The sequence below is a fragment of the Electrona antarctica genome, assembly GCF_951216825.1.
Source record: "Electrona antarctica genome assembly, chromosome: 2".
Classification (NCBI taxonomy): Eukaryota; Metazoa; Chordata; class Actinopteri; order Myctophiformes; family Myctophidae; genus Electrona; species Electrona antarctica.
The window spans coordinates 9314734-9341298 of NC_136807.1; the positions used below are offsets into that span (position 1 = coordinate 9314734).

Consider the following 26565-nt stretch of genomic DNA (forward strand, 5'->3'; position numbering starts at 1 on the left):
CCTTCGTTTTTCCTCTTCGAGGAGCGTGCGCCTAGTTTTCAGTGTGCTGTTATTGCCATCTGCCGGCGGTTGTTGGGGTTGTCAAATTTACAAATTAAATACTAAGTTGTACCAATACAAATTTATACTAGTTTACACTTTTATACTACTCTGGGTTTAGCCTACTTTACCAAGTGAAAATAATTACATCCTGAAAATATTGCTGCTATTTATTTCAAAAGCTTTATTACAACTATTTCTAACAGCAAATGAATTGTGTGTGGTCTTGTGACCTAGTGTTTCCATTAAAGTTGAAATGTGTAGCACATTTACACATTTCTTTAGTCCCTTTAATTGTACATACACTTAGTTTTGATTATTTTTATTTGACACTAGCTTTGACAAGGTAAACATGTACATCATCATTATCTCTTCTCTTTAAAGACCTTTTTATTGCAAAATTGTCAAATATTGCAAGAGAGAGGCAAACATTGTGAAAATAGACGATCTACAACAGCGAGGCGTTGCAGAGTGCTTGTAGAATGTAGAAACGTTTGTGTTCTAATTTATGCAATATCTTAGATTTTTTCTTTGATTCCTTCATGAAATTACTGAAAAGAATCATTGAATTTAATGTATCTTCTATATGACAATATGCTTTTTTTGGGAATGTTTTTTGAAAATGTTTTGAAATAATAATTCAAAACAAAATGTGGGAAACAAAAAAATAAAGGGACCCAAATGGGTCCCGAACCAGTGTTCTAGTCTAGACAGCTCGCCTAGAAGGGCCAAAAAAGGGTTGTCATGCAGTCCATCAGTTTATCTTGCTGCAGGACAGCATTGGAAAATGCTAAAAATAGTACACAATAATACTGGGAAAAGTATACTCAATATATATGTTATTGAAGGGCGATGGGCAGCTACTTTACCACTGCACTCAGCCAAGTGTTTCTATGTCTCACTACTAAGATATAGACCTAGGTAATCTGGGGATTCTAGACAGTGATACTACTCACTAGGTTCATCGTTTTATTAACAAATGAGCATAAAAACTACAACCACATTATGTAACAGCAAGAAAATACAACAATTCAGTGAATCTCCCGTCAATCCAGATCAACTGTCAAAAATATGTTTGCATTTCAACACAGAATCTTCCAAAGAAGACTCTGATATTGCACATAAAAACTTTCATAAAAGCCACATTGGTCTTTGGAAGATATTCATATAAAACATGTAAAAATAAATAGTGGATTTATAAGGCTTTGCACTTTTGGAGTGTCTGACAGTTAAATGAACTATAAAGACTGAATTACAAAAATGTATTCTTATAATACTGAGAAAATGCACATTGTCCATTAAAAGAAAGGTCATTTCCAAACTAGAATAATTCTTTCAAATTAAAACAGGTTCTCAAAAGAACATTTCCAAATAGTAGCCACAAATAGACGCCCGGTTCCTTTGGGGTCCAAAACAAATTTCCATATTAAACGCCTGGGCTACCATTTGGAAATATACGGTATGGTGGGTTCTTGTTCAAAGAAGCCTACGTTGAACGACAGGAGAATTCCTGAGAGAGGTTTAGCTCAAGGCCTCAAGCCTTTGTAGTTGCCCCTTGTAACGGCAATTTCTCTCCGTAAAAAAAGAAAACGTATTCAGAGTTTGTTCTGGAGAAAATAAATTTGAAAAACTAATCTCAGATCAGGAAAAGAGCAACTTCAACATCAAAGAGTGAGCTCAAGGGTCCACGAATGAAACAGCGATGTATCTCACACCCTCTGTAGTTCGGAGGCCTTCGTGGTAGTGGGTGAGACGGCCCGGGTGCATCAGGGCCCAGCCTTTGAGTGTTGCTTCGATTGAGCAGTTGTAGCGAATGAACCTGCATCCACCACCCTGTTGTTAAAAAGAAAACAGGAGGGCTTAGATCATCAGACAAGGCTCACTTGTGCTGGATATAAACACATTCATAAAATACAAACTAGAAAAAGTGCCCCTCGGGGCACAGGTCTCCACCAGGGCAGGTCAGGTTGTGGCCTCCTGGTGGCGCTATAATAGGCCAATGTGAAAAGGGTGCCATTTCTTCATACGCCTTTGATGGCAATTGGATGATTTGAGGCATTTTGTTCCAAAAATGTGTTTTGCAAAAATCAACCTGTTGGTGGCGCTATAACAGGCCAATGTGAAAAGGGTGGGATATATTCCTCAGCCTAGTAAGAAAATGTGAAAGATTTCACGTAAATTGCATGCTGCGTTCATGATTTGAGGCTTTTGTTCAAAACGAGGCAATCTTGCAAACTGTGAAAGCCAATTATAGCCAATTAGGATGGAATATGAAATATCGGACAGATCCGACTTGAGCACATGACCATAGAGATACTGTGTAACGATTTGTGAGATTTTTGGACAGAATCTGGAGGAGTAATATCAAAAAATGGGTTTTACAAAAGTCTGCCTCCTGGTGGCGCTATAAAAAGGCAGATGCGGAAAATGCAGGTCAAAGGTTTATCCTTGGCCTCTAGGGAGTGTGCATGGAACGTTTCACGCAGATCGGTGCAGTTTTAGGTAAAAAATGTGAAAAGCTGCCTCATGGTGGCGCTATAACAGGCCGTTCTGGAAAATGTGGGGCAGAGGTTCATCGTTGGCATCCAGGGAGTGTGTGTGCAAAGTTTGGCATCGACCAGGTTAACGGTGCCGGAGATTAGCTGTTCACAGACGGACGGAAGGACGGACACACACACACACGGACGGAGTGCAAAACATACTCTCTCCCCATGCCTTCGGCCTGGTGGAGACAATTAATGGGTAGTAGCTACAACCACTGTTGGCATGGAGATGCCAAAGTGCTTTTCTTCCATAGGGGCCCACTTTTAAGTTGTTTTTCATGTAAAATATGTCAAGTGTTCCTATGACCAGAAGAACCTTACATGTATACACTTGTGTTTACAAAGGTTGTAATAATTAATAATACTAACAGTATATTCTGCAGTACTGTCTTCATCAATTACCACCCAGGAACTACTAGTTAAAGATACTACTGTATTTGAATGATGTTCTCTGTCATTTCCATTTAGATGTTACAGTGGCTCATTTGTAGAGACTGTTTTATGTCACAATCTTGAGGGTTTGCTTCAAATCAACGTCTTTGTAAAAACTGTTGCCCAAAAATTGTTTTGAAGGTTGCAATAAAATAATATTAAAGAAGCAAGTGGAGTCATGCCTACACTTAGTCAGTGTGACTGGGAATGACAGAGCAGCTCACTTAATACGTAACTAATGAATGATCTTGACTCCGTTGTTATATATATATAATCAAAGCTGCAGGGGATTGACCAAAACAAGAAATACATTTTCTAGCACATGCAAAAAAGGCCAAAACATGCTTGCAACAAAAACATTCAAGGTACAATGAAGCATTAACACTGCAATGTTTGAATTTAAGTGTTGTACTATTTGTAGACTTACAGTGCGTAAGTGTCTTACACGTACAACAATGCAGAAAGCAAACATACTGTGTATATTACAGCTTGGCTTAGCCTAACCCTCACCTAAAAGGTTCTCTGCGATAGCTTTTGTTTAAATAATATCCCATTTTAAATCCTTGAACGTAAATTTTACAGTTCATTTGAATATCCTTTTATTGGTTTTTAAATCATGAACTGGTTATGCACCTGCCTATTTATCTGATGATTCTTCCTATGCTTCTAAAATATCTGCAATTAGATGCTCTGGTGCTGGCCCTGAAATTGTTCTAAAACTAGAAGGCGAGACATGGCCAAAGCATTTCCGGGGGTCCCCAGCCAAAAACGTTGAGAACCCCTGATGTAAGGGATAATGTATGGCTGAGTGGTCATTGTTTATAGATAAATCACCGACAGGCTGATTAACCACTGACGCGACAGCGGAGGTGGTTAATCAGCCAGAAGGTGATTTATCTGACCACTCAGCCATACAATGACCACTCAGCCATACATTACCCCCCTTATTAGACGGCTACTTTAATACATAAATAATTAAATGTACCCAAAGCGCAACAAAACAAGGTATTTCCTGTGTCGTGCTGGCCGGCGTCTACCCAGCTGCAGCACAGTCGTGCTGCAGCTAGGATCAACTCACAGAAGTGAGTTGATCAAATAGAATCCATTTTCGGGTACTGCATCGTCTATTCCTCGCTCAAATGTTTTTGAGAGCAATGTTTAGCTGTAAATGACTGTCATTGTCATGTTGGAAACAGCAGTAAACTAGAAAAAGTGCCCTTCTGGGCACAGGTCTCCACCAGGAGGATAGGAGTGTGTGTGTGTGTGTGTGTGTGTGTGTGATGTTTGGCAAAATGTTTAGGAGCAATATAAACGTGTGTGTGTGTGTGTGTGTGTGTGTGTGTGTGTGTGTGTGTGTGTGTGTGTGTGTGTGTGTGTGTCGCGGCTTGGCCTGTTGTAGCACCACCATGAGGCTGATTTAAAACGGTCAAGTGGCATTTCTTCCAAAGCCTAGTGGGAATATGCATGCACAGTTTCACCACAATCGGACGCTGCGTTGAGTAGTTGTGGCGATTTGTACAAAACGGGTACAAAGCGGGCTACTCCTGAAAAGTTTAGAAGCCAATCGTAGCCAATGAGGGTGGATTATGAGAAATCAAACAAACCCGTCTTGATCACATGACTATGGAGAGCATGTGTACCGATTTGCGTGAAATTTGGATAAAATCTGAAGGAGTAATATTAGAAAATGTGTTTTACATATGTCGGCCTCCTGGTGGCGCTATAAAGAGCAGATGTGAAAAATTCCAGGCAAAGGTTTTTCCTTGGCCTCTAGGGAGTTGGCATACAAAGTTATCCACAGATCCGTGCAGTTAGAGGTAAAAACCCTTTTCGGCCAGTTATAGCGCCATCATGAGGCTGAGTTGAAAATGTTCATGTGGCATTTCTTCCTCGGCCTAGTGGGAATGTGCGTGCACAATTTCACGGAAATCACACGATGTGTTCATGATTTGCAGCATTTTGTTTGAAACTGAGCACCCCTGCAAACTTTGGAAGCCAATCTTAGCCAATCAGGATGGAGTCTGAGAAATCTGAAAGACCCGTTTCGTTGAATGACTCTAGAGAGACTGTGTACCAATTTGCACTATAACAGGCCGTTCTGGAAATTTTGGGGCAGAGGTTCATCGTTGGCATCCAGGGAGTGTGTGTGCAAAAGTTGGCATCGACCGGGTTAACGGTGCCGGAGATTAGCTGTTCACAGACGGACGGACACACGGACACACGGACGGACGGACACACGGACACACGGACGGACGGACGGAGTGCAAAACATACTCTCTCCCCATGCCTTCGGCCTGGTGGAGACAATCAGCGGGGCACAGCAGGTGCTCCGAGGGTTTGATTAGGCATCGGCCTGTTATAGAGCGGAGCGGTCATCATCAAGAAATAACAGACTGCTGAATTTGGCGATTGACCAATCAGAATCAAGCATTCAACCAAGCCGTGTAATAATTCTTGATAATGGCCGCTCCGCTCTATTACAGACCGATGGCTAATCGACGCCAGCTTTGATCAAAGCCTGCCTCAGAGCACTCTGCTCATATCAATCTGCACGTCCGCATCAGCGCCGTAAAAGAGGTGCCTGCCCCATACAACTTTTAAAAGGAACTACTTTCTTGAGCGGAATACCCGCGGACATATTTTGTATGCTAAATAACCAAAATAAAACCCATGTTACTTATAGCCCTTTTACGTCAACTGTCTATTTATTATTTTATGTTAAGTAGCCGTGTAATAAGTGGGATAATGTCTGGCTAGCTGGTCCAGCTAGCCAGACATTATCCCTTACATCTCTGAGATGACCCCAGGACATTATCAGGACTTATTACATGGCTTGGTTGAATGCTTGATTCTGATTGGTCAATCGCTTAATTCAGCGGTGAATTATGTGATGATAATGACCGCTCCGCTGTATAATGACAGCTGCCTAATCAAACCCTCTGAGCACCACCAGCTGCGCGGCTGCGCCCCGCCCCGCTTGATTTACTGCCGTTTCCAACATAACAGCCATGTAAACACACACACACACTAGTGACACACAATGTAATTTACAGCTAAACATTGCTCTTAAAAATGTTTTTGAAAACATTTGAGCGAGAAATAGACGAAGCAGGACCCGAAAATGGATTCTATTTGATCAACTCACTTCCTTGTTTTCCGACAGTGCTGCAGCCCTGCAGCTGGGCAGACGCAGCCAGCGCGAACTTATGGAATACTTTTTTTGTTGTGTTTTGGGTCAATGTATTAATTTATGTTAGTTAGCCATGTAATAAGCGGGATAATATCTGGCTAGGTGGTCATTGTCGGGAGATAATTCACCGACGGAGTTTAACCACTGAGGCGAAGCCGAGGTGGTTACACTCCCTGAAGGTGAATTACATATCCCACACGCTACTCACCTGGTAATCAAGGACCTTTTGGTTGAGCGCAATGTTTATAGTGAATGTGGAGGCATCGTGGTGTGGTCTTAAAAGGGGCTGTTCGTCTGGCTTATATCTAACTACAAACGCCAACTCAAATTGAGCCTGAGAAGAGACAGACAGACAACAGAAGTCTGAAAAGAAAGTCATGCAAGATTTTGTTTTGGAAACTGGGCCTGTGAGGCCAGAGAGAGAGAGAGAGAGAGAGAGTAACTGTGACTGGATATCCTGCTTAAAAAATAATGCGCATTATTAGCACCATTCCTGTTCCGGCTTTCGCATCCGGAAGTTAAACAGAAGAAGTGAAAGGAAGAAGGGCAAGTCACCTGCAGCCCTCCCCTCTATTACCTGACGGTTCACACTCTACCGCCCTCCACTGGTCATTTACCTGGTAGTCGGTTTCTTTGCTGTTGAGAGCTATGTTAATAGTGAAAGTAGAGGCATCGTGGTGAGGAGCAAGCAGGGGCTGTTCGTCAGGTTTGTACCTTACCACGAAGTTCAGGGGAGAGGTACACTAATGATGGGGAAACATACAGTATACAAAGGTCAACACAGAGTGGACATCATAAACACAGAGCGAGAGGAGCCATGTACTGTAAACAAATTAAAAGTCAAAGACATTTCCTCGATAACAGAAGTTGTTCGGATACTTAAATAGAGAAAGGAGTTCATATTATTGTCACCCAGTCTAAGAATCATACTGTGCATAGTCCTCCATCAACAAGGAGCACATGAGACACTGGTCGTGTTACTTTATTCTGTGTCCTGGATCATCTTCTTAGGATGTCGCCTATTTGTAGTTGAGACATAAAGCCTGAATGCAGGTGTTAACAGCAGGTCTGCATATGTGTTGAATGTTGACCATTCCTGAGCTGTTATGGGAGTGGGCAAGCTGGAAAATGTTAACTGTTCGGCCATTATAAGGGAATCACTTAGATGTGAATTTGTGTGGTGTGTAGCTGTCAGTGTGCCGTCATGATACATCGCACAGGAAACCCATCGGCTCAGTTGGTTTGTCCGCTCTTTAGCATGCATTCTCATGTGAACCAAGCAATCACCATTCACATACAAGTACTCTAAATGTCAAACTATAGTATAGTCAGCTTGCTGTATATTTAATCTCCTGCTGCTGGCGTGTGATCAGCTCTGTGGAGTTATGTCTCTATGATTGTGTAGCAGGCAGCCATAAAGACATTTGTCTTGTCCAGCTACCACATAATAAAATACTAACCAAGAAAAGGTGACACAAAAACAGAAAACATATATTTATGGCTGTATTATAAATATCGGTCAGACAGACCATTCCGACAAATCACAAGAAACACTTCCCCTTTTAATTAAAAACTGGGGAAAAACATTGGCATGCCATGCAGTATTTTGCCTCAATAATTCTAACTTGTGCAAGCCGTAGATTTTAACTAGGCCATAATGATAAACATTTACGGTTATATGGTGAGTTGCTTGGCAGCATTTACAGGCTGCAAACAAAACTCATTTTAACTTTAATGACAGGGCTTTTGCAGCATGTCTGTTCTGGCATGTTGTAATGGCATTGCACACTTGGGGCAGTATTATGCGTGTCTTAAGTACCAGGTCTTATTACTTAACTTAAGACCTGGAGGCGTGATCAATGCCATTTGGCCACTCAGAATAGCCAAATGGCCTTGACCACGCCTCCAGGTCTAAAGTTAGGTCATAAGACCTGGTACTTAAGACACGCATAATACTGCCCTTGGACTTCAAAATCTTTCCCCCTCTTTTGAAGGATACCTTTCCATTTAGAATTTTAGATCAATGTATTTGGATGAAATGTTACAGCCACTAAAAGGGCCCCTTTGTTTCACTGTGGAATGCTAGCAATGCTAAACAAGTAGTTACGTAAAGTTAGCGAAAGTTGTGGCAAATCTGGGAAAGAAAATGCTTACCACTAGCTTTTTTCACAGATGTGTTCATAAAAAGGTGTCTACTATTACATCAATTTGTTCCAAGCCAACTACCTTGGGAAACTTTGTGACAGCTTTGTGACAGCATGTGACGTGTCAGACTAGGGGGTTTTCATGATTCTGAATCCATTGCAAGCATTCATTTTGCATGAAAAACACTCATTCGGCAAAAAGTGGCCATATGCAAGTGGCTATGGCCGAATTTAGCCCAAGGAGTGTTTTTCGTGCAAAACTAATGCTTGCAATGTATTCAGAATCATGAAAACCCCGTAGTTTGACACATTACATGCTACTTAAAGCATAATGACATTTTGCCTTACATACAGTATAGTTGTTCATGGTACCCCAACTTTAAGCAGCTGTCACAAAGTTTCCCAGGGGAGTTAGTTGGCTTGGAACAAATTGATATGTGACTTTCGCCAACTTTAAGTAAAGCCACAAATATAGAAACCCGACACCACCACCATTATTGGAATAATGCATAATAATGATGACTCTCTAAATTATTAAGAGAAATAATTGACAATAAGGGAAGTTGTGTATACAACGTAGTTTCAGGAGTAGAGACCTCCTTCTGCTTATCACGGCCAATCCCCGTCACAATCACCACAGTATAAATACACCTGCGAGCTGTCATTTACTTGTTCTTACGTGGTCTTGAACAGTCCCCCCCATCCACCCCTACCATCTCCTTCTCCCTTTCTCCATCTCTTGCAGGAACCCGGGGCAGTATCGTATCGGAGCAGAGACGACCGCTCTCCACAACGACGGCGTCTACTCCCGAGACGACTCCCCCACCCTGAGTCTCACCCTACCTGGGTTCCCCATTCAATACTCATCCATCCCTTTTTGTTCAATAAAAAACGTTAAACTTTAAGCAGAAGGTGTGGTCTCTTAGTGAAATCTAAATACATCTGTTTATGAGCGGACAAATCATATAAATATTAGTATCTTACCTTAGTGTGGTAACCAGGATACATTTTCTCTGTAATTGGCGCGATGTAATCCACTAGAAATTTATGCCATTCTTTCTCATAGTTCACTTGGTTCATGTGGATGTCAATGGTGGGGACATTTTCATAGCCACCTTGGATTCTGGCGTCCTGAGAGAAAACATTTAAGAAATGGCAGAATGAATGACAGTATCACACTCGGAAAATAACAGCTCCCCGCTTTGCGCTCATCAACGTCATTTCCCCTCCCCTGGGGACATACCTTTCCTTTCTGCAGCGTTGTACTGAACATGCATATGACAATAAATACAGTTGAAATTTTACTTTGGTGACAATGTTTACATACAGTAGTGTCAAAACAAAATACAAAAAAAAAGTTAAACTGCGATACAATATGATTACAGGTGAAGATTGTATCACTTTATACAATCATTATCACCTTTTCTAACATGCTAATCAGTGGTGGACACACTGTAAACTTGTACCGGTATTAATGTTACTGGGTAAACAAACTGCAGTATACAGCAAAATTCTGAGTGTTAAGTCTTCTGTCCTAAAAATACTAGAGCAAAAGGAATTATTTTTGGTTAGTTTCAACATTCTCATAAGTTTGTAACTTTGTATCTTTTAGCCAGGTAGATACAATAGTATAGCTTACCTGAACTCATTTTGGGACTTCACAGAGTCTCTTATAAGCAACTAACAAATCAGTCTGAAAGAGAAGCAAAACTTACTGAGTTTGCACCACCTGACCACTGTCCAAAGTTTTCCATTTCTTCGACTATGTGATCACAGGCGATATCGGAGAAGACTGGGAACCAATAGACATCTGGACAGGGCTGGGAGACAGGGGAAAAAAAGAAAAGCAACTAACTTGGTGACCTTACTCTACCTTAAAAACATCTATATACAGTAGGTACAATTCAAATCTGTCTCTGTGCAGTGAACATTTCTATAACAATCACTAAAGTCCTACCTTTACCAAAACAGAAATAATTAAAATCAATTGGGCCTATTATAGTTTACACTATCATTGCGAACGCAGTGACTAACTATAAAAGCTGGCCTAAACTGTCTGTCTGTGTGTCTGTCTGTGTGTGTCACGCTGTAACACCACTGGCCCGCCACCAGAGGGCGCAGCTGTATCACACACAAAAAACACACACACACAAAACTTAAAGGACAACTTTAGTTTTTTTCAACCAAGGTTCATGTTTTAGGATGTTATTAGAGAAAGTAAAAGATGAGTGTTATTTTTTTTTCATTTGCTGCTTTCTTTCGTTTTAGGGATTTCAGCTGTTTTTTTTAGCTGTGGGCGGCGGGGGCATTCGAGCATGGGGCTAAATATGTATTTTTTTACAAAATATTATGGCGATTTATTTTTTTATTATTTACTATAGTCCTAATAAACCCCAGGAAATTACATCTGGCCACAAAATAAATCACAGGATCTACTGAATGTGAAGGTAGCCTACTGGGGGGAAGCCACACTGTGTGTCATAGGCTCAATGTCAGTTTGACACATTCAGTAGATCTCGTGATCTTTTGTGGCCAGATGAAATTTCCTGGGGTTTATTAGGACTATAGTAAATAATTAAAAAAAGAAATCGCTATAAAATGTTGTAAAAAAAATACATATTTAGCCCCCTGTCAAAAACAGCTAAAATCCCTAAAACGAAAGAAAGCAGCAAATGAAAAAAAAATCTTTTAGTTTCTCTAATAACATCCTAAAAATGGTAAATGGTAAATGGTGCATTTATATAGCGCCTTTATCCAAGGCGCTTTACATAGATTGTGCATTACATTCACCCATTCACACACACATTCATACACCGATTGCAGCGGAAGCCATGCAAGGTACCAACCAGCACATCGGGAGCAATTTGGGGTTCAGTGTCTTGCCCAAGGACACTTCGACATGTAGACAGGAGGAGCCGGGATTCGAACCGCCGACCCATGGATCATTGGACGACCTGCTCTACCTCCTGAGCCACAGCCGCCCGTAAAACATGAACCTTGGTTTAAAAAAACTAAAGTTGTCCTTAACTTAAAAAAAAACGTAACTTAAAAAAAACACACGCACAAACACACACACTCTAACTATAAAAAAAAAAAAAAAAGAACTTAAAAAAACCCTTAAAGTACGTAATTTATTCTAATTGTTGTTATTGCAATTTACGAGCTGCGTTCACTTCCCGCATTCGCGCGTCTTACTTGTATAAGAAATATGTACTTTCCTGAGGCTCAGCTTTTTAAATTATCTACCATGATCAGTATGCCTGCTCAGTTATTATAGTTCCAGCCTGCAGGTCACTCACAGTCAGAATCATGTTTTCCTCTTTCAGGATCCGGGTGTAATTTGGATGGAGGTAACGCTCTTCCCAATCCTGAAGAAACAACGTAAATAGAACATTATAATGGTATACAGTATGTGCTCTGGTGGTCCAATTGGTTCTAAATTCACACATTATTTTAGACAGATCTTACTGATCCCGTGGGGAAATTCAATTCAAAATAGTAGAAATCAAACATTAGCCTGGCACCAGCCCCTGAATCGTTAGCCACGCCCATTGACAAAATGTAAATTCAGGCCGAGTGTCAGGCTAATAGATACAGCCAGGTAAAAGAGTAGAGAGATGCAGCTAAAATTCAATAACATATTGTTTTTACTGTATATTCTGGACAAATCATTCAATAGCATATGAGGTTTCTATTTTTCGGATAGAAAATACTGCTAGATAGACTGCTAATGACGTATGCCGATGCCCACCAATTTGTTTTCAAAGATTTGCCAGAGGTCATTATGGAGATGTTCGGTCTGGTAGTTTTCCGTCGACAGGATGCGACCAAAGGTGTGTAGATTGGACACGTACATGAACACTCCCTGGAATTAAAAAACAAATTTAAATCAGAGATTTGAAATTACCACACTGACTGAAAAACCAATGTGTCATCATGCATGTTGAAGGTCATTCCGTGTGTGTGTGTGTGTGTGTGTGTGTGTGTGTGTACATAGTTGGACAATGAATAAAAAAGATGGCTAGATCAATCACTGACCGCATCACGAACGTTCAGACATAAAGCCATGTCGGGGTCCAAGTTGTCAGAGCTGAATAAGTCAAACTGGGAGAGCTCCGAGTGCAGGAGCCCGGCCTTCAGCAGGTACACACTGGACAGGTAGGGGATGTTCCACACACCCCTGCAAACAGGCAGAGTCAGCAACGTCACTATATCCTTCAGCAACACTAGCATTACATATCTCTGCTGTCTGGAAGAAACCACCTAACTCCAAAATGTTCATTTTTCAGGGGGGAAAAAAATCTTATATTTTGAAAACAAAGCAATACTGCCTCATCAAAGTTGGTGTTGTGGCTTTATATATTGTCAATTACTTGCATGAGAGGTGGAGTTAGCTGTTTAGCAGACAGTTTGAGGGTCCAATGGAGTTTTGTTCGAATCGCTTTTTACTACTTTTTATTGGTTCAATATTTGCTTTAACCAACACATAGACGTAAAGGGTGTAAATGAGCAAAGTGAGTTTAACGTAGTTTAACGTTGTAACATAGTATTTAGCCAGTGGGGAAACACATTTAAATGGAATTGATTAAAGGGATTTAGGATGTGAAATAAATAAGTGAAGATAAATGGTCAAATATAATTTCCAAAGTTGGGTGGGCCACTAGGGATTATTAGAAGCAAATTTATACATTACAAAATTATACATAGATTCTACTATACCCCTGTGAAACTGTTTAGGATGGGCTTGGTGGAAGACAAAAGGTGTTGGAAATGTAAGGGGGAAATGGTACATTTTTACATGCTTTTTTTGGGGAATGTCCTGTGGTTTTACCATTCTGGAAAGGGGTACTGAGGAAACTTTGCCACAAGGGGTCACCAAGGCACAACGTGCATTAGTGACTGCAGGTCTTATCACTGCAGCCAGGTTGATACTGAGAAACTGGAAGAGCTCTGCTATGCCAGTGATCACTGACTGGACCCAACTTATGCCTGAAACTGCATCTTTCGAATACTCAATTGCCAGGAGGAACAATGTCAAAGGAAAGTTCCATGACATATGGGACTACTTTTATCTATATTAAAGGATGGTTGCATTAACAATTTGTAATTGTAATACATTACAGATGATATAATCACTATTGTCAACAACAGAATATGGAGGGGTTGTCCATTTGGGGTAGTTTTTGACTGCTAGTGTTTTTTGTTTGTTTTTCTTGTCTTTTTATTTTGTGTAAGTCATGTGTATTTTGTATGCTTATTGTAAAATCATTAAAAAAATGTCCACTCCACACGGAGGACGTTACTGTGTGTATGTGGAAGAGAGCAATGCTGTGGCCACTTACTGCCTGCGTCCCTGGACGATGTCCACATAGTCCTCAGACCTGGCATAGTAGCTGTCCGCGCTGAGGGCTCCCCAGAAGTTACTCCACAGTCGGCCGACGCGAGTTATCATAGGTGCAATGATAGGCCTGTAGAAGCATTAGAATTGTTTTTCACAATTAAACATTCAAACACACTAAATTGTAATGCCTATCAGCAATACAAACACGAACAAAACGTGTCATCGTTTCTTACCGGTTTTGCTCGATGAGAATTTTGAGGGTGTCCTCGTTCTTCAGGACCACTTCGATGTCCACGCTGAAGAAATAGTCACAGCCCTTGTCTTGTCGACACATATCACTGAGAACAATGATACAGGCACACAAATGGACATGTTAATAATCAATAGATTTGATTACATTAACCGAAAGCACTAGGAAAACATATTTAACAATTACTTCAAACTTCAACTTTATTGTACTTTATTGTTTACACCAAGTATAAAGGAGAGGGTGTAATTATTTTGTGCAAGCCTCCTCCGACCACAGACATGGTATAAATAATAAATATAGAATAAAACAATTAAAAAGATATTTACTATATGTTGTCAAATATACAGTGTTCCTCAGTCTTGTACTTCAAATATACATAAATGTAAGCTTAAGGGCGAACAGGACAATCAGCATCATGAAAGAGAAATGGATGGACTGACAGATGCACCAGAGTGCCTGCCACATGCCCCTGGAGATCCCTGACTTCGGGGCAAATTGATTATGCCCAAATATGGACAAGCCAGAACATTGTATGTGGTGTGTGTGACGTCATTCCAGAAATCCATCCACATTAATCAGTAAGAGACAGAGGGGAAACATCAGGAAAGCTTCAGTATAAAGTAAAGTTCTGCTCTTTGCGTCATCTTACAGGCCCATATTGCGTGACGTAAGACTGTCCATGTTTTCCTCAGGACCGACGAGTTTGACATCCTGATACAGAGTCCGATGTCCCTCCAGGAATGAGCCGACCTGCTTCTCGTGATGAACCTCCTGAAAGATAAAATTACACTTATAATGACTCCAACAGTCAAACTAATAAAAATCATCAATAGTCACCATCATTTTGGATGATTATATTTAGGGGATGTCCCGATCACGTTTTTTTGCTCCCGATCCGATTCCGATCAATTGATTTTGAGTATCTGCTGATACCGATTTTTCCCGATCCTATATTATAGAACACTTATGCCATATCACAATAGTAAAATTATATGGATATAATATTGATACTAGGGATGTCTTGATCACGTTTTTTTGTTCCCGATCCGATTCCGATCATTTGAAAATGACGTGATCGTTCCCGATTTCCGATCACGTGATCGGATCGGGACAACCCTAATTATATTTCCCCCCCCCGAGGCTCATATGGAACTAATTTAAAACACAGTTCACAGGGAGGAGAAAAATGAAATACATCTCATCATACAATGTATTTTATTCATCAAACCTGGCTGATATCATACATTCTTACACCATAACATGATATGTTCTTTTGTAGTGTTTAACAATGCATGCTTTTGCATGCCCGCTAACAATGAGCCCGTGGGTTCTCTTTTTAGAAGCGGTCATGTCATGCCATGTCACATTCCTGCTCATTGTAACTGGAAGACAGAGAGGCAAGTGAGCACATGTGACTCGGGAGAGCATTGACAGGAGAGCAGTTCTAGAGGTTTAGGGTTATGTACGTTTACTGTCTGTCTGTGTCTGTGCATATCTCATGTCAGATAGGGCACCTAGGCTGACAAGCAAGCCTGACGGCGTGCTGCGGGTTCGACTCCCGAGCCCGACGGCCTTTGCCGTGTGTCATTCCCCATCTCTCTCCCCCTTTCCTGTCAAACTACTGTAATCTATCAATAAAAAAGGCAAAAAGCCCCCAAAAATATATTTAAAAAAAACTAACAACTAACAGTGGTAAGGCAGAGAGGCTGAGCCTTTTAGTTTGTACGCCCCCAAACTGTGGAACTCCCTGCCAGTCAATCTGAAAATGGCTGAATCAATAGATATGGTATTTAAGTGTAATCTTTTTGCCTTGCTTAATGATTAATCTGTACTGTATTTAGGATCAGCACTTATTTTATATTGAACACCCAGCTATACACATGTATACTCAATCCTACTGTAAATGTCTCTGTACGTGTGTGTATACGTCTGTAATCCACGTAACTCGAGAACCGTTTGCCCCGCCTGGCGCCTACTTCAAATTTGGCACATGCAGGCATTCCACGCCACCTCACGGAGTGCCCCTCACCCAGAGCCATGCCCTCACCTATATTCCATGACATCACATTGAGATTAGGCAACACACTTCATATTTGGGCATGCCTGACACAGAACTCCATAGGAATAAAGGGACACAGAGACAGATACAGAAATCTTCATATACGGGCATAAAAGGGACAGACAGATGGGTGGAACGGGTACTCTGACACGGGTACAACAGGTATTGCATAGCCGAGTGGGGCATGGATCTCTAACTTCCATCGTTAACTCGGTGCTCTACAGCCGGGCACCAGTCTAGTATTTCAAATTAGCAAAAATAGCCAGGCTCAATGATGCGCTGTGAAGCAATGCGTTGTGAGCTTGTAGATTGGCTAAGGACACCATCGTAAAAGTCTAAAATAGGGCATTAGTGGTTAAAAGAAATGGTGGGATTGGTGAGAGAGACATCCTACAGTGCCATTATTAAAGGCCTTTCATGGAATTGAGCCCACAAGAAGATGGGCACAAACAGTGGACAGGGTGCAAAGAACAAAGGTGATTCTGGTCCTTCTCTTCTTACCTTGTTGTAAATGAAGAGTTTGAGCCTGTTCTTGGGATAGTTGAGTTTCAGCAGACGCTCAAAGAAGACTGCGACAAAAGGTGTAGGCTGTTGAATGAAAATGCCAATCACCACCAGCGGGTATTCACTCTCCTGTAAGGGGAGGGGAAAAAAAGACCTGGAATTATGGCTGAGGTCTGGGAGTCAATTCTATTCCGCAAGACATTCTGACATGTTTTAACTACAGTAGTAAGTCATGTATTTAACCCATTTAGACCCGAGGATGATTCTACAAATGCCTTCTAAATCCCGATAGTTTTCTGAAAAGACATTCTGTCAGTCGTTCTCAAACACAAGGACCCCCAAAAATATATGTAATTGGCCGCTGACCACCATCTGAAAATATGTTGTTCGACCGACCTCCCAGAAGCAAAGATTTGAGTTACAAAATATACAGTATATTCAAAGATTTGTTCACGATTTTTCTAAAATAGCAGATCTACAAGCTGGTATGAGCTTTGCCTTGTAGATCTGCTATTTTTCAATAGCTAAAGTATAACATAATGCTTAAAATACCAAAAGGGGTTCCCGTCCAGAATGGGTGAACTACAGTAGTTACTGACTAACTGACACAGTCAGTTAGGATGTGAATGGTATAGTCTATAAAGTACAAATCAACAGTGTCGTTCCATGACTGACTGTCTATGGAGCACCTCGAGACTCCAGATGACATCATCATCATTAGTCATTACTTACATTCTTGTAACTCTACAATTCAGCTTAAAGAAGCTACTTGCTTCTGTTCATTGGGTGGGTCTATTTTCACAATTGATTGAAAATATTTTACAGAATTCTTTCTAAAGCCTTAAATTTATACTCATCACATGTTGGTGAGTCGACACTTGCAGGCAAGAATTGGTCTTGCCAGCAAGCGTCACCATCATGTAAGGAGCAATCTGGGACTTCATAACAGCAAAAACAAACCAAAAAACAGCACCCTCTTTTCCTTTGAATTTGTGAGTCAACAGTCTGTCTCGAGAGACTATGGAGTGAAAGAGACACCAGGGGAGTATACATTTTTAGATATGCTGGTCCCGTATAACTCCGAGCACAGCCGTAGATCCTGAGATAGAGCCCTCTTGGTTGTTCCTAAAACTCTCCTGGGGTGATGATGTTTTTGCGGCATGATCCTGAGGATCTAAGGCCAGTCTTTTAAACCACTTAAATATACTTTAATTTCATCGTGACATTTTGCATAGTGTTTATTTTATTTTCTCCTTTCTTTTATCCGAGCATTTTTTCTTAAATGCCCTTTCTTTATGCCTTCTTTGCCATTTGTATCTCTTTCATGCCAAGTTATTTTCTTGTTCCTTCAAGGTTTCTACTCAAGTTCCTGTAACTTTAACTTGTTTCCATAAAACTTAGCACTTTGTAACCTTGCTTTACTCAATACTAAAGCAATAAAAACTGACCAATGCAAAATAGAACATTTTATTTTCCCCTTTTCCCCTTCCACACAACCATTCAGTTCAGTAGTAAATTGTGTAAACGCTGTCCATTGTTCACCATAACTGGGGTATTCAGCTTTAGATTTGGGGTTGAGCGAACACTGAACACGTTTCTGCATGTTTCACATTTTTAGAGCCCCAAACATCAAGCTGAATACCCCAGTTATAGCTGTTAAATCCATTCATTCCTGACGACTTGTTAGAACTTAAATCACACTCAAAACCTCAAGCACTAAAAAAAAGCTTACATTCCTGTCCACAATGCAAACCTCAATATTAGGTGATGAATGCTGATACTAACTGGCCTAGGATTGTATGTTCATTGTCCAATGCCACCAATATTTTTTGAAATATTGATCTGGTGATCAATAACTGAAAACATGCAAAAAATAATGCTTTACCCCATTAAGGACGGGGACCCGTATGAATTGTTGTTGGATGTACAGCATATAGCAACTTTTTGCTAATTTTTGAATAAATAAGATTTTCAGAAAACTTAGATTTCGAAGGCATATAGCAACATATTTGCATTCAAACGTAGATGGCATAGGTGTCCAAGAACAGATTTTCAGTAAATGACACAGTCAAATGAATCATGATGGAGAATACATTTTGCTGTTGAACATAAATGTTGCATTTACAGCAGCCGCAAATTTCTGCTTTTATTACGCATTTTAACCCTTTGTCGAGCTCTACAAGCTCACAAAGTATTGTGAATCGATGTGTTGTGAGCTTGCAGATCTGTCGCATGACACCATCATACGACAAAATGTGAATCAGGATTCAGCAGAAGGCTTCCATGCAGTCAGTAGTGCTGCCAGAATGAAATTCGAGAGTCGAATATAATTTGAAGATGAATAACATTAATACTAATCTAAATTAAGACTTATTTCCTGACCTACCAATGTGAAAACAAATGCTTGCAATATGTCACACATGATCAACAATAAAGTTGAAGTTCATGCACTGCACAGCATATACTGTATATGAACGTTATGAACAGATATGAATGTTGTTGCCACCCAATGAGTTCATTCAATGTTAACAATAAAGAGACAATATGACGTAAATGACACATTATGAAGTAAATCTTCCCTTCATTGTCAATGCGTTTACAAAACAAACATTGAACTAAAGACAGACAATTGCAATTTGAATAGGATTATAGAGGAAAACTGACAGCACTAACACTCAGGATCCATGATGAGACCAAACTGAAGTGGCAAAGCAGCAGGGAAAAGTGACTTTTATTTCGACAAATGTGGCATTGTGGTAGTCACGGAAGTCATGCAGCACAGAGGCAGCAGGAGTGAACAGGGGTCTTCCATTGCCTTTATTCTCCCTGCGTAAGTTAGTCTTGCAATGGGTTTTCAGTAAATACTTTAAAAGTGTGTCCCCCAAAACTCACCTTGAGTCCTGAGAGTGGCCTTAGGTCCTCATGACACACTGTACAGCCTGTCTCAAATGTCCACACTTTTGGGATGTAGTTGCCCAGGTAGTTGATCTGGAGCTGGTAAACAAAAGCAACAAAGAAATCTGATCGAATTCTTTGAATCTATAACACTTTGATTTACATGTGTGCTAAAGAGTATGCTATAGAGTTAACACATATGATACAGCAACAATAGAAGTGTACTTGTGTACTACAATAGAAGTACACAAGTCTTTACAAAAATAAAAATAAGCATTTCAAGATATGTACGGACGGTACAGTATGTACAAATAATTATGTGTAGAATGAATCTAGATCAGAGTCTATAATTTGACTTTCAACCAAGATGACCCTTTGCTACTGTAAGGCGATGATTTATACTTTTCTTTATATGCATCGCAATGAGTCGCATTATGAGATTGTAGATCTGCTATTTTTCCACAGGCTTAAATGTTAAAGCACATTTACTGTGCTGGAGGGAGACTGCTCTGTGTCTTTTGGCAGCCTAGATGACATTCTACGATTGGACTTATTTGATATTTCCAAACTGTTCCAAACATGTGTTCACAGCTGTGTAGCTCTAATTGTTGTCTCTATAGAGCGTCACAGTCCCGCCCCCTACCAGGGCCCAGGAAATGATTCTCCGTTCATTTTCCTCATAGACATTTCAGAAAGTATTTATTTAAAGACGTTTACGCCGCGGACAAAGCCAACTCTTGTCGTGACAAATCATGACAACAAACACAACTTTTCGGGCCAAACAAAGAATTAGAAAAAAACGGCAGGTTACAACACTTTTTTTGTTGTTTTTCTTCTATGTAATTATTTGTTTGGTCCAAAATATTGTGTGTGTTGTCATGATTTGTCACGACTTGAGTTGGCTTCGTATAGCGCTTAAAAGGTCTTTAAATAAATACGTTTTGAAATGTCTATGGGAAAAATGCATTGTGATTCATTTCCTGGGCCTGGCGTCGTCATGAAAGGGGGCGGGACTGCGACGCTCTCTCTATACCCCGTTACTGCAATGAATGTCACTGAAACAAATTCCAATCAACTCTGTTGACATGGCAATAAAGTGTTGAATCTAGAATTGAATCTTTACCTTGGTCGGTCCGTTGCCATGGACCATGACAGGCAGGGTGTCATACAGCACGTTCCTGGCTCGTACCCGCCCGTCCTCGAACTTCAGCACCACCTCATCTGGAAACACACAGATGTCATATCCTGAAGTTAACAACGCCGGGGTTGATCCAAAACTCAAATTAGTGACTTACGATACAAAGATAGCACCCACTAAACGTTAAACCTCAAAACTCAACAGGGCCCCACACACACACACTACAAAGAACACACACACCCTACAAAATGTAAATGTGAACAGACTCACATTCTCATAACAGATGGCATTCAAACGTGACCGGAGTCGCATTAAAAACAGTGGAAATCACCACCTCACACACCAACTTTGATTTTTTTTTCAGGCGACATGTCTTTAAATACATAGTTCCTGACAGGACGCCGGCGGCTGTTTGTGGAGTGGACGGGGAGTCGGGGACCGCAGGGCTTACTCAAACACACCCCTGTAAACACAGCTGCACTGCTCCTCAGTGTTCCGTGGGGGGAAAGAAATGGAAAAGCCCCCTGCCCCCAATCCCACCTCCTCAACCCCCCTCCCTCCGTCCTACACTCTATCCTTCTCGAAGGCTATACGTGTGCACAAGCATATCCCTTCCTCGCAGCAAACTCATAAATTCCTGACACAGACGGCAGGCACAGTGAGAGGGACATGGCAGAGCGAGGGAAAAGAAACAGGCAGGCAAAGAAAGACATGTCTGAAAGGGAGCCTCACGCCTGAAAGAGCAAGCCCTTTCAAGATAATTACCTGAACTCCTTCATGAGCTGTAATGAACCATAATGTACTTTGATACCCATAATAAATGTAAAGAAATAAAAAGGTGCGGTAATGATTTGAGTTAGGATTTTAACTTTGGAGTGTTACTATTATGCCTTTGGGTTTTTGGGTTGTCCGAACATGCGTTGGACCATCCTTATGTCCCATTCTCGTGAACCTGAAATCTCAGCCAACTAGTTGCCGGAGGCATACAACCGAGATGCAGTATTTTTTATTGGCATTGGTTGAGCTGCTGAAGCGAGTGCAACACTATAAAAGTGTGTATAATGTATGTCACTCTGTTCACGCATCTGTTCACACATTCGTCCACCAGAGGGCAGTGAAAATGCTAAATGTGCCAGCCAACCTTGTGCTGAAACATGTGACTCAACTATGCACACCTCTAGGTTGAGGTTCACAGTCCAAAGAGAGTTTGTTTGTTTGGACATAAAACACATTATTGTTGACAGACAACATTTTGCAAAGCGTAAAACAAAGTCTTCCTTCTTTCTCCCTGCTCTTTGAGCCAACTATCCATAGTGCTGAAGAGGAAGTGAAAGCAGGGGGACGTCTGTCCTTCTCCTTCATCTTTTATCCTCACGGCACAGCATGTTAAACCATGCAGGGGCGGCTATAAACTGGAAAACAGCAACTTTGCACATTTTCCATCCAGAAAAAGGAGAGGGAAATAAAGCTGGCATCAACAAAGAATAAGCATCAGGTCACAATTGTGTGGATGAATGGAAGTGGCTAATGCCTGCAGAGGCAATTTGTTGTGTCAAATTTCTATGTTGACTTTGTTTACTTTGATTTGTTTGTTGCACTTTGATGCATCAATAGAAGTGATTAGGATGCAAATGTTTCAATCACACGTGTGACTGTACCCTAATTCCCTAAAAGCTGCTATCTTTAGGTGTTGCATTAGGCAACTTGAAATGCAACTTAAAAAGGAAAGTGTATTTAATTTAGCGTGTGGCCTCTACAATTCAGTTAACACAAGCTCTTGCCCTGTGTGTGCTGCATTGACAACAATGTCTGAACCCAAAGAAGTGAAGTTCAGGAGGCACTCACCAAGGGCTCCATGAAGGTTCTGGAACAGTCTGCATTTGTTGTCCAACGTGATATTTATTGATTTCTGAAAGCGGACAAAGAAAATGAATTGTTATAGTAATGCAACTTGCTAGTTTTACTTGCATGCAAAACTATCATCAACTGTGTCAAAACAATATACCAATAGACGAAAATAACCATAAAAAGAACAATGCGGTGATATGATCAGTACCCTTTTCTCAGAGTTGATATAAATCTTGGTGAAGAAAAGCTGGTCACTCTCATTATCTTCCCCCGTCCAATCGGCAACCATCTCTTTGAGGTTGGGTAGGTAGCCAATGAAACCTAAGGACAGAAATAGAACCAGAAAGAAAGAAAGAAAAAGGAAAGTTAGGATTGGAATTGTTACAATACTGCATGAGGCATATGATAAACAAGCTCATAAGGTTACTGTATTCATTTATTTGGGTCAATGCTTTGGTTACATTTGGTTACATCCCCAAGTTCAAATAACACCAGGATATTACTGTGTACTGTAGGCTCTCCCGTTGCTTTCATTAACATCATCCCCAATACCCCATACTGCAACAGTGAAACCTGGCAAGGAGGTGTCAGCCAACTCGGCCAGGTGCCTGCCTTGACTACAGGCCTGTCATTTACTTGCTATAAAAATACACAAAACCCCTTTTAAATGAACCTACAGTAGTCTACAGCGTGTCATTAAAACAGGAGGTGTGTGTTGTTTTATGACTTGCAGTTAAGATGCCTGTAACTGCAAGCTGCTAACATCTATAATCTGACACACACTATTTCCTCAATCTAACAATTGTTTACAAAAACAAAAACAAACATGTGGAAATTAATTTGGACGAAATAAAATGAAATGTAGTCTCTCAAAAGTGCAATGACAACGAGCCATATTGACAGCTCTCTTAATTCCATTTGGATTGTAATTAATACCGTGTTAAAATGTAACTAATACGTAGACATATATGACCTACCGCCAGAGCCCAGGAATCGGTTGCCCTCCCTGACATGGGGGTGCTTGTCCTCCAGGTGTCTATCAGGCCAGATTAGAGTCTCTGACGAGAAGACAACCTTGTGTTTGGCCTGCTGAAATTTCTTCAAAAGCTCTTTAGGGCTCGAGGCAAAGACCACATCATAGCTGTGTGAAACACACAGAGAAAAATAGAAAACTTTACTGTGCCATGTTGACCAGCAGCGTAAAGCCAATTGCACATTCAAAAGAATGAATGGGTTTTCTTTATGAGACACTTGGCACATTCTTTGGGTGCAGAGCACAAGTGGCCTGTGATGGTGTTTACTTTACTGGCAGAAACAACTTGAATGTTGTTATGAGCACAAATCCAATACATGGGAATATGTTTCACTTTGACTGAAAAAGGAGAGAGGCCGCACAGCTCGTAGTCACGTGGCATACAAATCTTTATTTAAAAATAAAGATTTTTATGGCATCGTGACTACGAGCTGTGCGGCCTCTCTCCTTTTTCAGTCATAGTTATCTCCTGCGGTCAACACCTCCCCACTACTGGTGTGCGCTCCTACCTTCCTGTTTGTTTGAATATGTTTCACTTAAAATAATTGAATTGTGGATCTCAGATTTCACGTGGCCAGCTTGTAACATTGTATGTAATACGTATCTCACGTATTACTCCACATTTGGACAAGGTTTCAGCCCAATCTGAGCCAAATAAAGCTCCATTGTAGGTCCGTTAAATACTTCAAAGTATAGTTAGTTATTATTTGTAATTTGCAAGATGAACTTATGACACAAAGACCCCCTAAAAAAGGCTAGACGCCTGGAGAGGCACGTCATAATAATGATCAGTGTTTTAGTGACCAATAGTCCTAGTGTCTTAAAATGGTAAATGGTGCATTTATATAGCGCCTTTATCCAAGGCGCTTTACATAGATTGTGCATTACATTCACCCATTCATACACCGATTGCGGCGGAAGCCATGCAAGGTACCAACCAGCACATCGGGAGCAATTTGGGGTTCAAGGACACTTCGACATGTAGACAGGAGGAGCCGGGATTCGAACCGCCGACCCATGTATCATTGGACGACCTGCTCTACCTCCTGAGCCACAGTCACCCCGTCTTAGTTATAATAATAGGGAGGCTTTTACACCATCGGGTTGCACAGCAGGCCAACTCTATTAGCAGTGACAGCTGCAGTAGTCTGTACCTGTCAATAAACAGTATGATCTTGTTCTCATCCTTTATTTCATCCAGGGCCGCTTTGAGGAGACGGATCTTCTGCCCTCCTCCTGGAGCTGTTGTGTAGTCTCCTCCTTTCCATGTCTCCCCTTGACCTAGCACCTTCACAGCCAAGGGAGAGAAAACCATTTAAAGATAGGACATTTGACTTCTGTGCTTTACTTTTGACAAAACCATTTAAGCCTTATACCCTGCACAACACACTCATTGCTTCACATATTAAAGATAAATGGCCAGATCAAACAATGGGTGTCTATGTTCTCTGGAAGTGTTCTGGAGGCAGAATGGTAGCTGCCAGGCATGGGTTTTTCCATGCCATTAATCGCTGCACACCAAACAGGACAGGACGAAAGGGGGCCTGAACCAGATTGCATGTGTTCCCTCTTTTACCTTGACAGTGTAGTTGAAATGTTAGTCTTTTACCTTGACAGTGTAGTTGAAATGTTAGTCTTTTACCTTGACAGTGTAGTTGAAATGTTAGTCTTTTACCTTGACAGTGTAGTTGAAATGTTAGTCTTTTACCTTGACAGTGTAGTTGAAATGTTGTGCCGACCTCAAAAAACGCCTGAAGCCATCCGTCTCTTTAGTCGCAACTGTCAACACTAGAAGGTTGCCTGGAAGACAGGGAATGTGCAGTGATGTTCACATCAATGTCAGTGGTCCGGGGACTAAGTATTGAGTGAGTGAGTGCGTCAATAAATAAAATAACAAAACATTCTGCAGTGCTGGCTAAGTAAAATAATAGTACTGACTGAATGTGATCTCATGCTGTACCATGCAGTTGCAGACATTATTATGCCACATAAATGTAAATATTAAACTAACTATATACACTTTATTTATTGGCAGAAACGAATTAGCGCCTTATAAAATAAGCCCCAGCTGTGTCATGTCATGTCAAGTCATGTCCTGCTGGGATGTTTTGAACAAATAAGCCAGTGGACTGTACGTGCCATGAGCAACAATGAGAACTATAGCATGTGTCTGCTTGTACGTGAAGTTTAGTACCCTATTATTATCGCACAATGCCGCTATAAAAGATAAAGCGTCATCATGAACATGAGGGTAAATTGATGAACAAGAGTGAAAACTGAATCAAATGCTTATTAAATTGCTTATAAAAAAAATTATGGGACCTTTTAAATATAGTAGCAGGCTAGCAGCTCTTCCCTTCAGCTGGCTAAGGAGGGGGGGATCATCTTTTGCAACAGATTACACCCAATTAGAGTCTTGTCTCCTATACTTTTGGTATCTAATAGGCTGTACGCTATGCATGTCAGTCCAAGTGAGTGTAATTAGACTACAAATGTGGATTGTACAAGTTCCTAAATCGCCACTGCAGAGCAGCGGGGGTACTGGTCGTCACGTCCACGTCAGCGGCGACGGAACCCTCCAGGACGACCCGGTGAAAAGTCTCATGGAAACTATAAGGATTCTTTAGTACAACATAACGTAGCATGGTCCATAGCCTTCTACTGCTTCTACAGAAGCAGTAGAAGGCTATGGACCAGAGCTAAACATAACTTAAACCAAACGTATTACAGCGCATACGTACTACAGTGTAACCAACTAAACGTGCATAACGGTGTGTGCAACATGTTCTGTAGGCCTGCAGAGTACAGACGGTCTCATCAGTTTTTTTTTTACCGTCGGGGGTTTGCGGCTCTTGGGAACAACTTGTCAGCGATAAAAGTACTGCGAGAGTAATCCCAGAAAAGAGTACAAAATGCACAGCTCTCATTTTGCCTTCGAGTCCTCCCAGGCAGCAGTGGAATGGAAGTGGTGTGTTGGTCCTCCAATCGATGTATGTAGTACCGTCTGTAGACCGTCCTCCTGGACCGTTCTGGATGCTTTTAGGACTGATCTCTCAACTCTCTGACTAGTGACTGTGCTGAATGTTGACTCCTACAAACAACCACTAGGCCCACACAACCCCTCCCATTGGGGGCAATCCATGTGTCTT

The 26565-nt window shown here is 41.0% G+C and overlaps 1 protein-coding gene across 2 annotated transcripts; it reads right to left on the minus strand.

Annotated features, from left to right (window-relative positions):
• Window positions 1–995: 995 nt before the first annotated feature.
• On the minus strand, window positions 996–26527 carry plod1a (procollagen-lysine, 2-oxoglutarate 5-dioxygenase 1a). 2 transcript variants are annotated; one of them, XM_079523963.1, is made up of 20 exons: window positions 26250–26527; window positions 25125–25216; window positions 24571–24704; window positions 23361–23524; window positions 22592–22704; window positions 22381–22444; window positions 20521–20618; window positions 19395–19496; window positions 16500–16631; window positions 14589–14710; window positions 13923–14027; window positions 13691–13816; window positions 12387–12528; window positions 12100–12213; window positions 11648–11716; window positions 10064–10168; window positions 9333–9479; window positions 6822–6947; window positions 6413–6538; window positions 996–1872 (listed from the first exon to the last, which is right to left on the minus strand). In XM_079523963.1, the coding sequence occupies exons 1-20, from the start codon at window positions 26341–26343 to the stop codon at window positions 1717–1719; spliced, it is 2331 nt and encodes a 776-aa protein (XP_079380089.1). In that variant the 5' UTR covers window positions 26344–26527; the 3' UTR covers window positions 996–1716. The 2 variants fall into 2 exon arrangements, with proteins under 2 accessions (XP_079380089.1, XP_079380088.1); XM_079523962.1 differs by lacking the exon at window positions 6413–6538.
• Window positions 26528–26565: the final 38 nt, after the last annotated feature.

Bases quoted from the DNA above. Each gene is read 5' to 3' on its own strand.
- plod1a (XM_079523963.1), bottom strand. From the start codon at position 26,343: ATGAGAGCTGTGCATTTTGTACTCTTTTCTGGGATTACTCTCGCAGTA. The intron at 25,217-26,249 runs GTAAAAAAAAAA...CCTGTCTTCCAG, and splicing joins AGAGCCGCAAACCCCCGACG to GCAACCTTCTAGTGTTGACA. The intron at 22,705-23,360 runs GTAGGTCATATA...TTCTGTCCTTAG, and splicing joins CCGATTCCTGGGCTCTGGCG to GTTTCATTGGCTACCTACCC.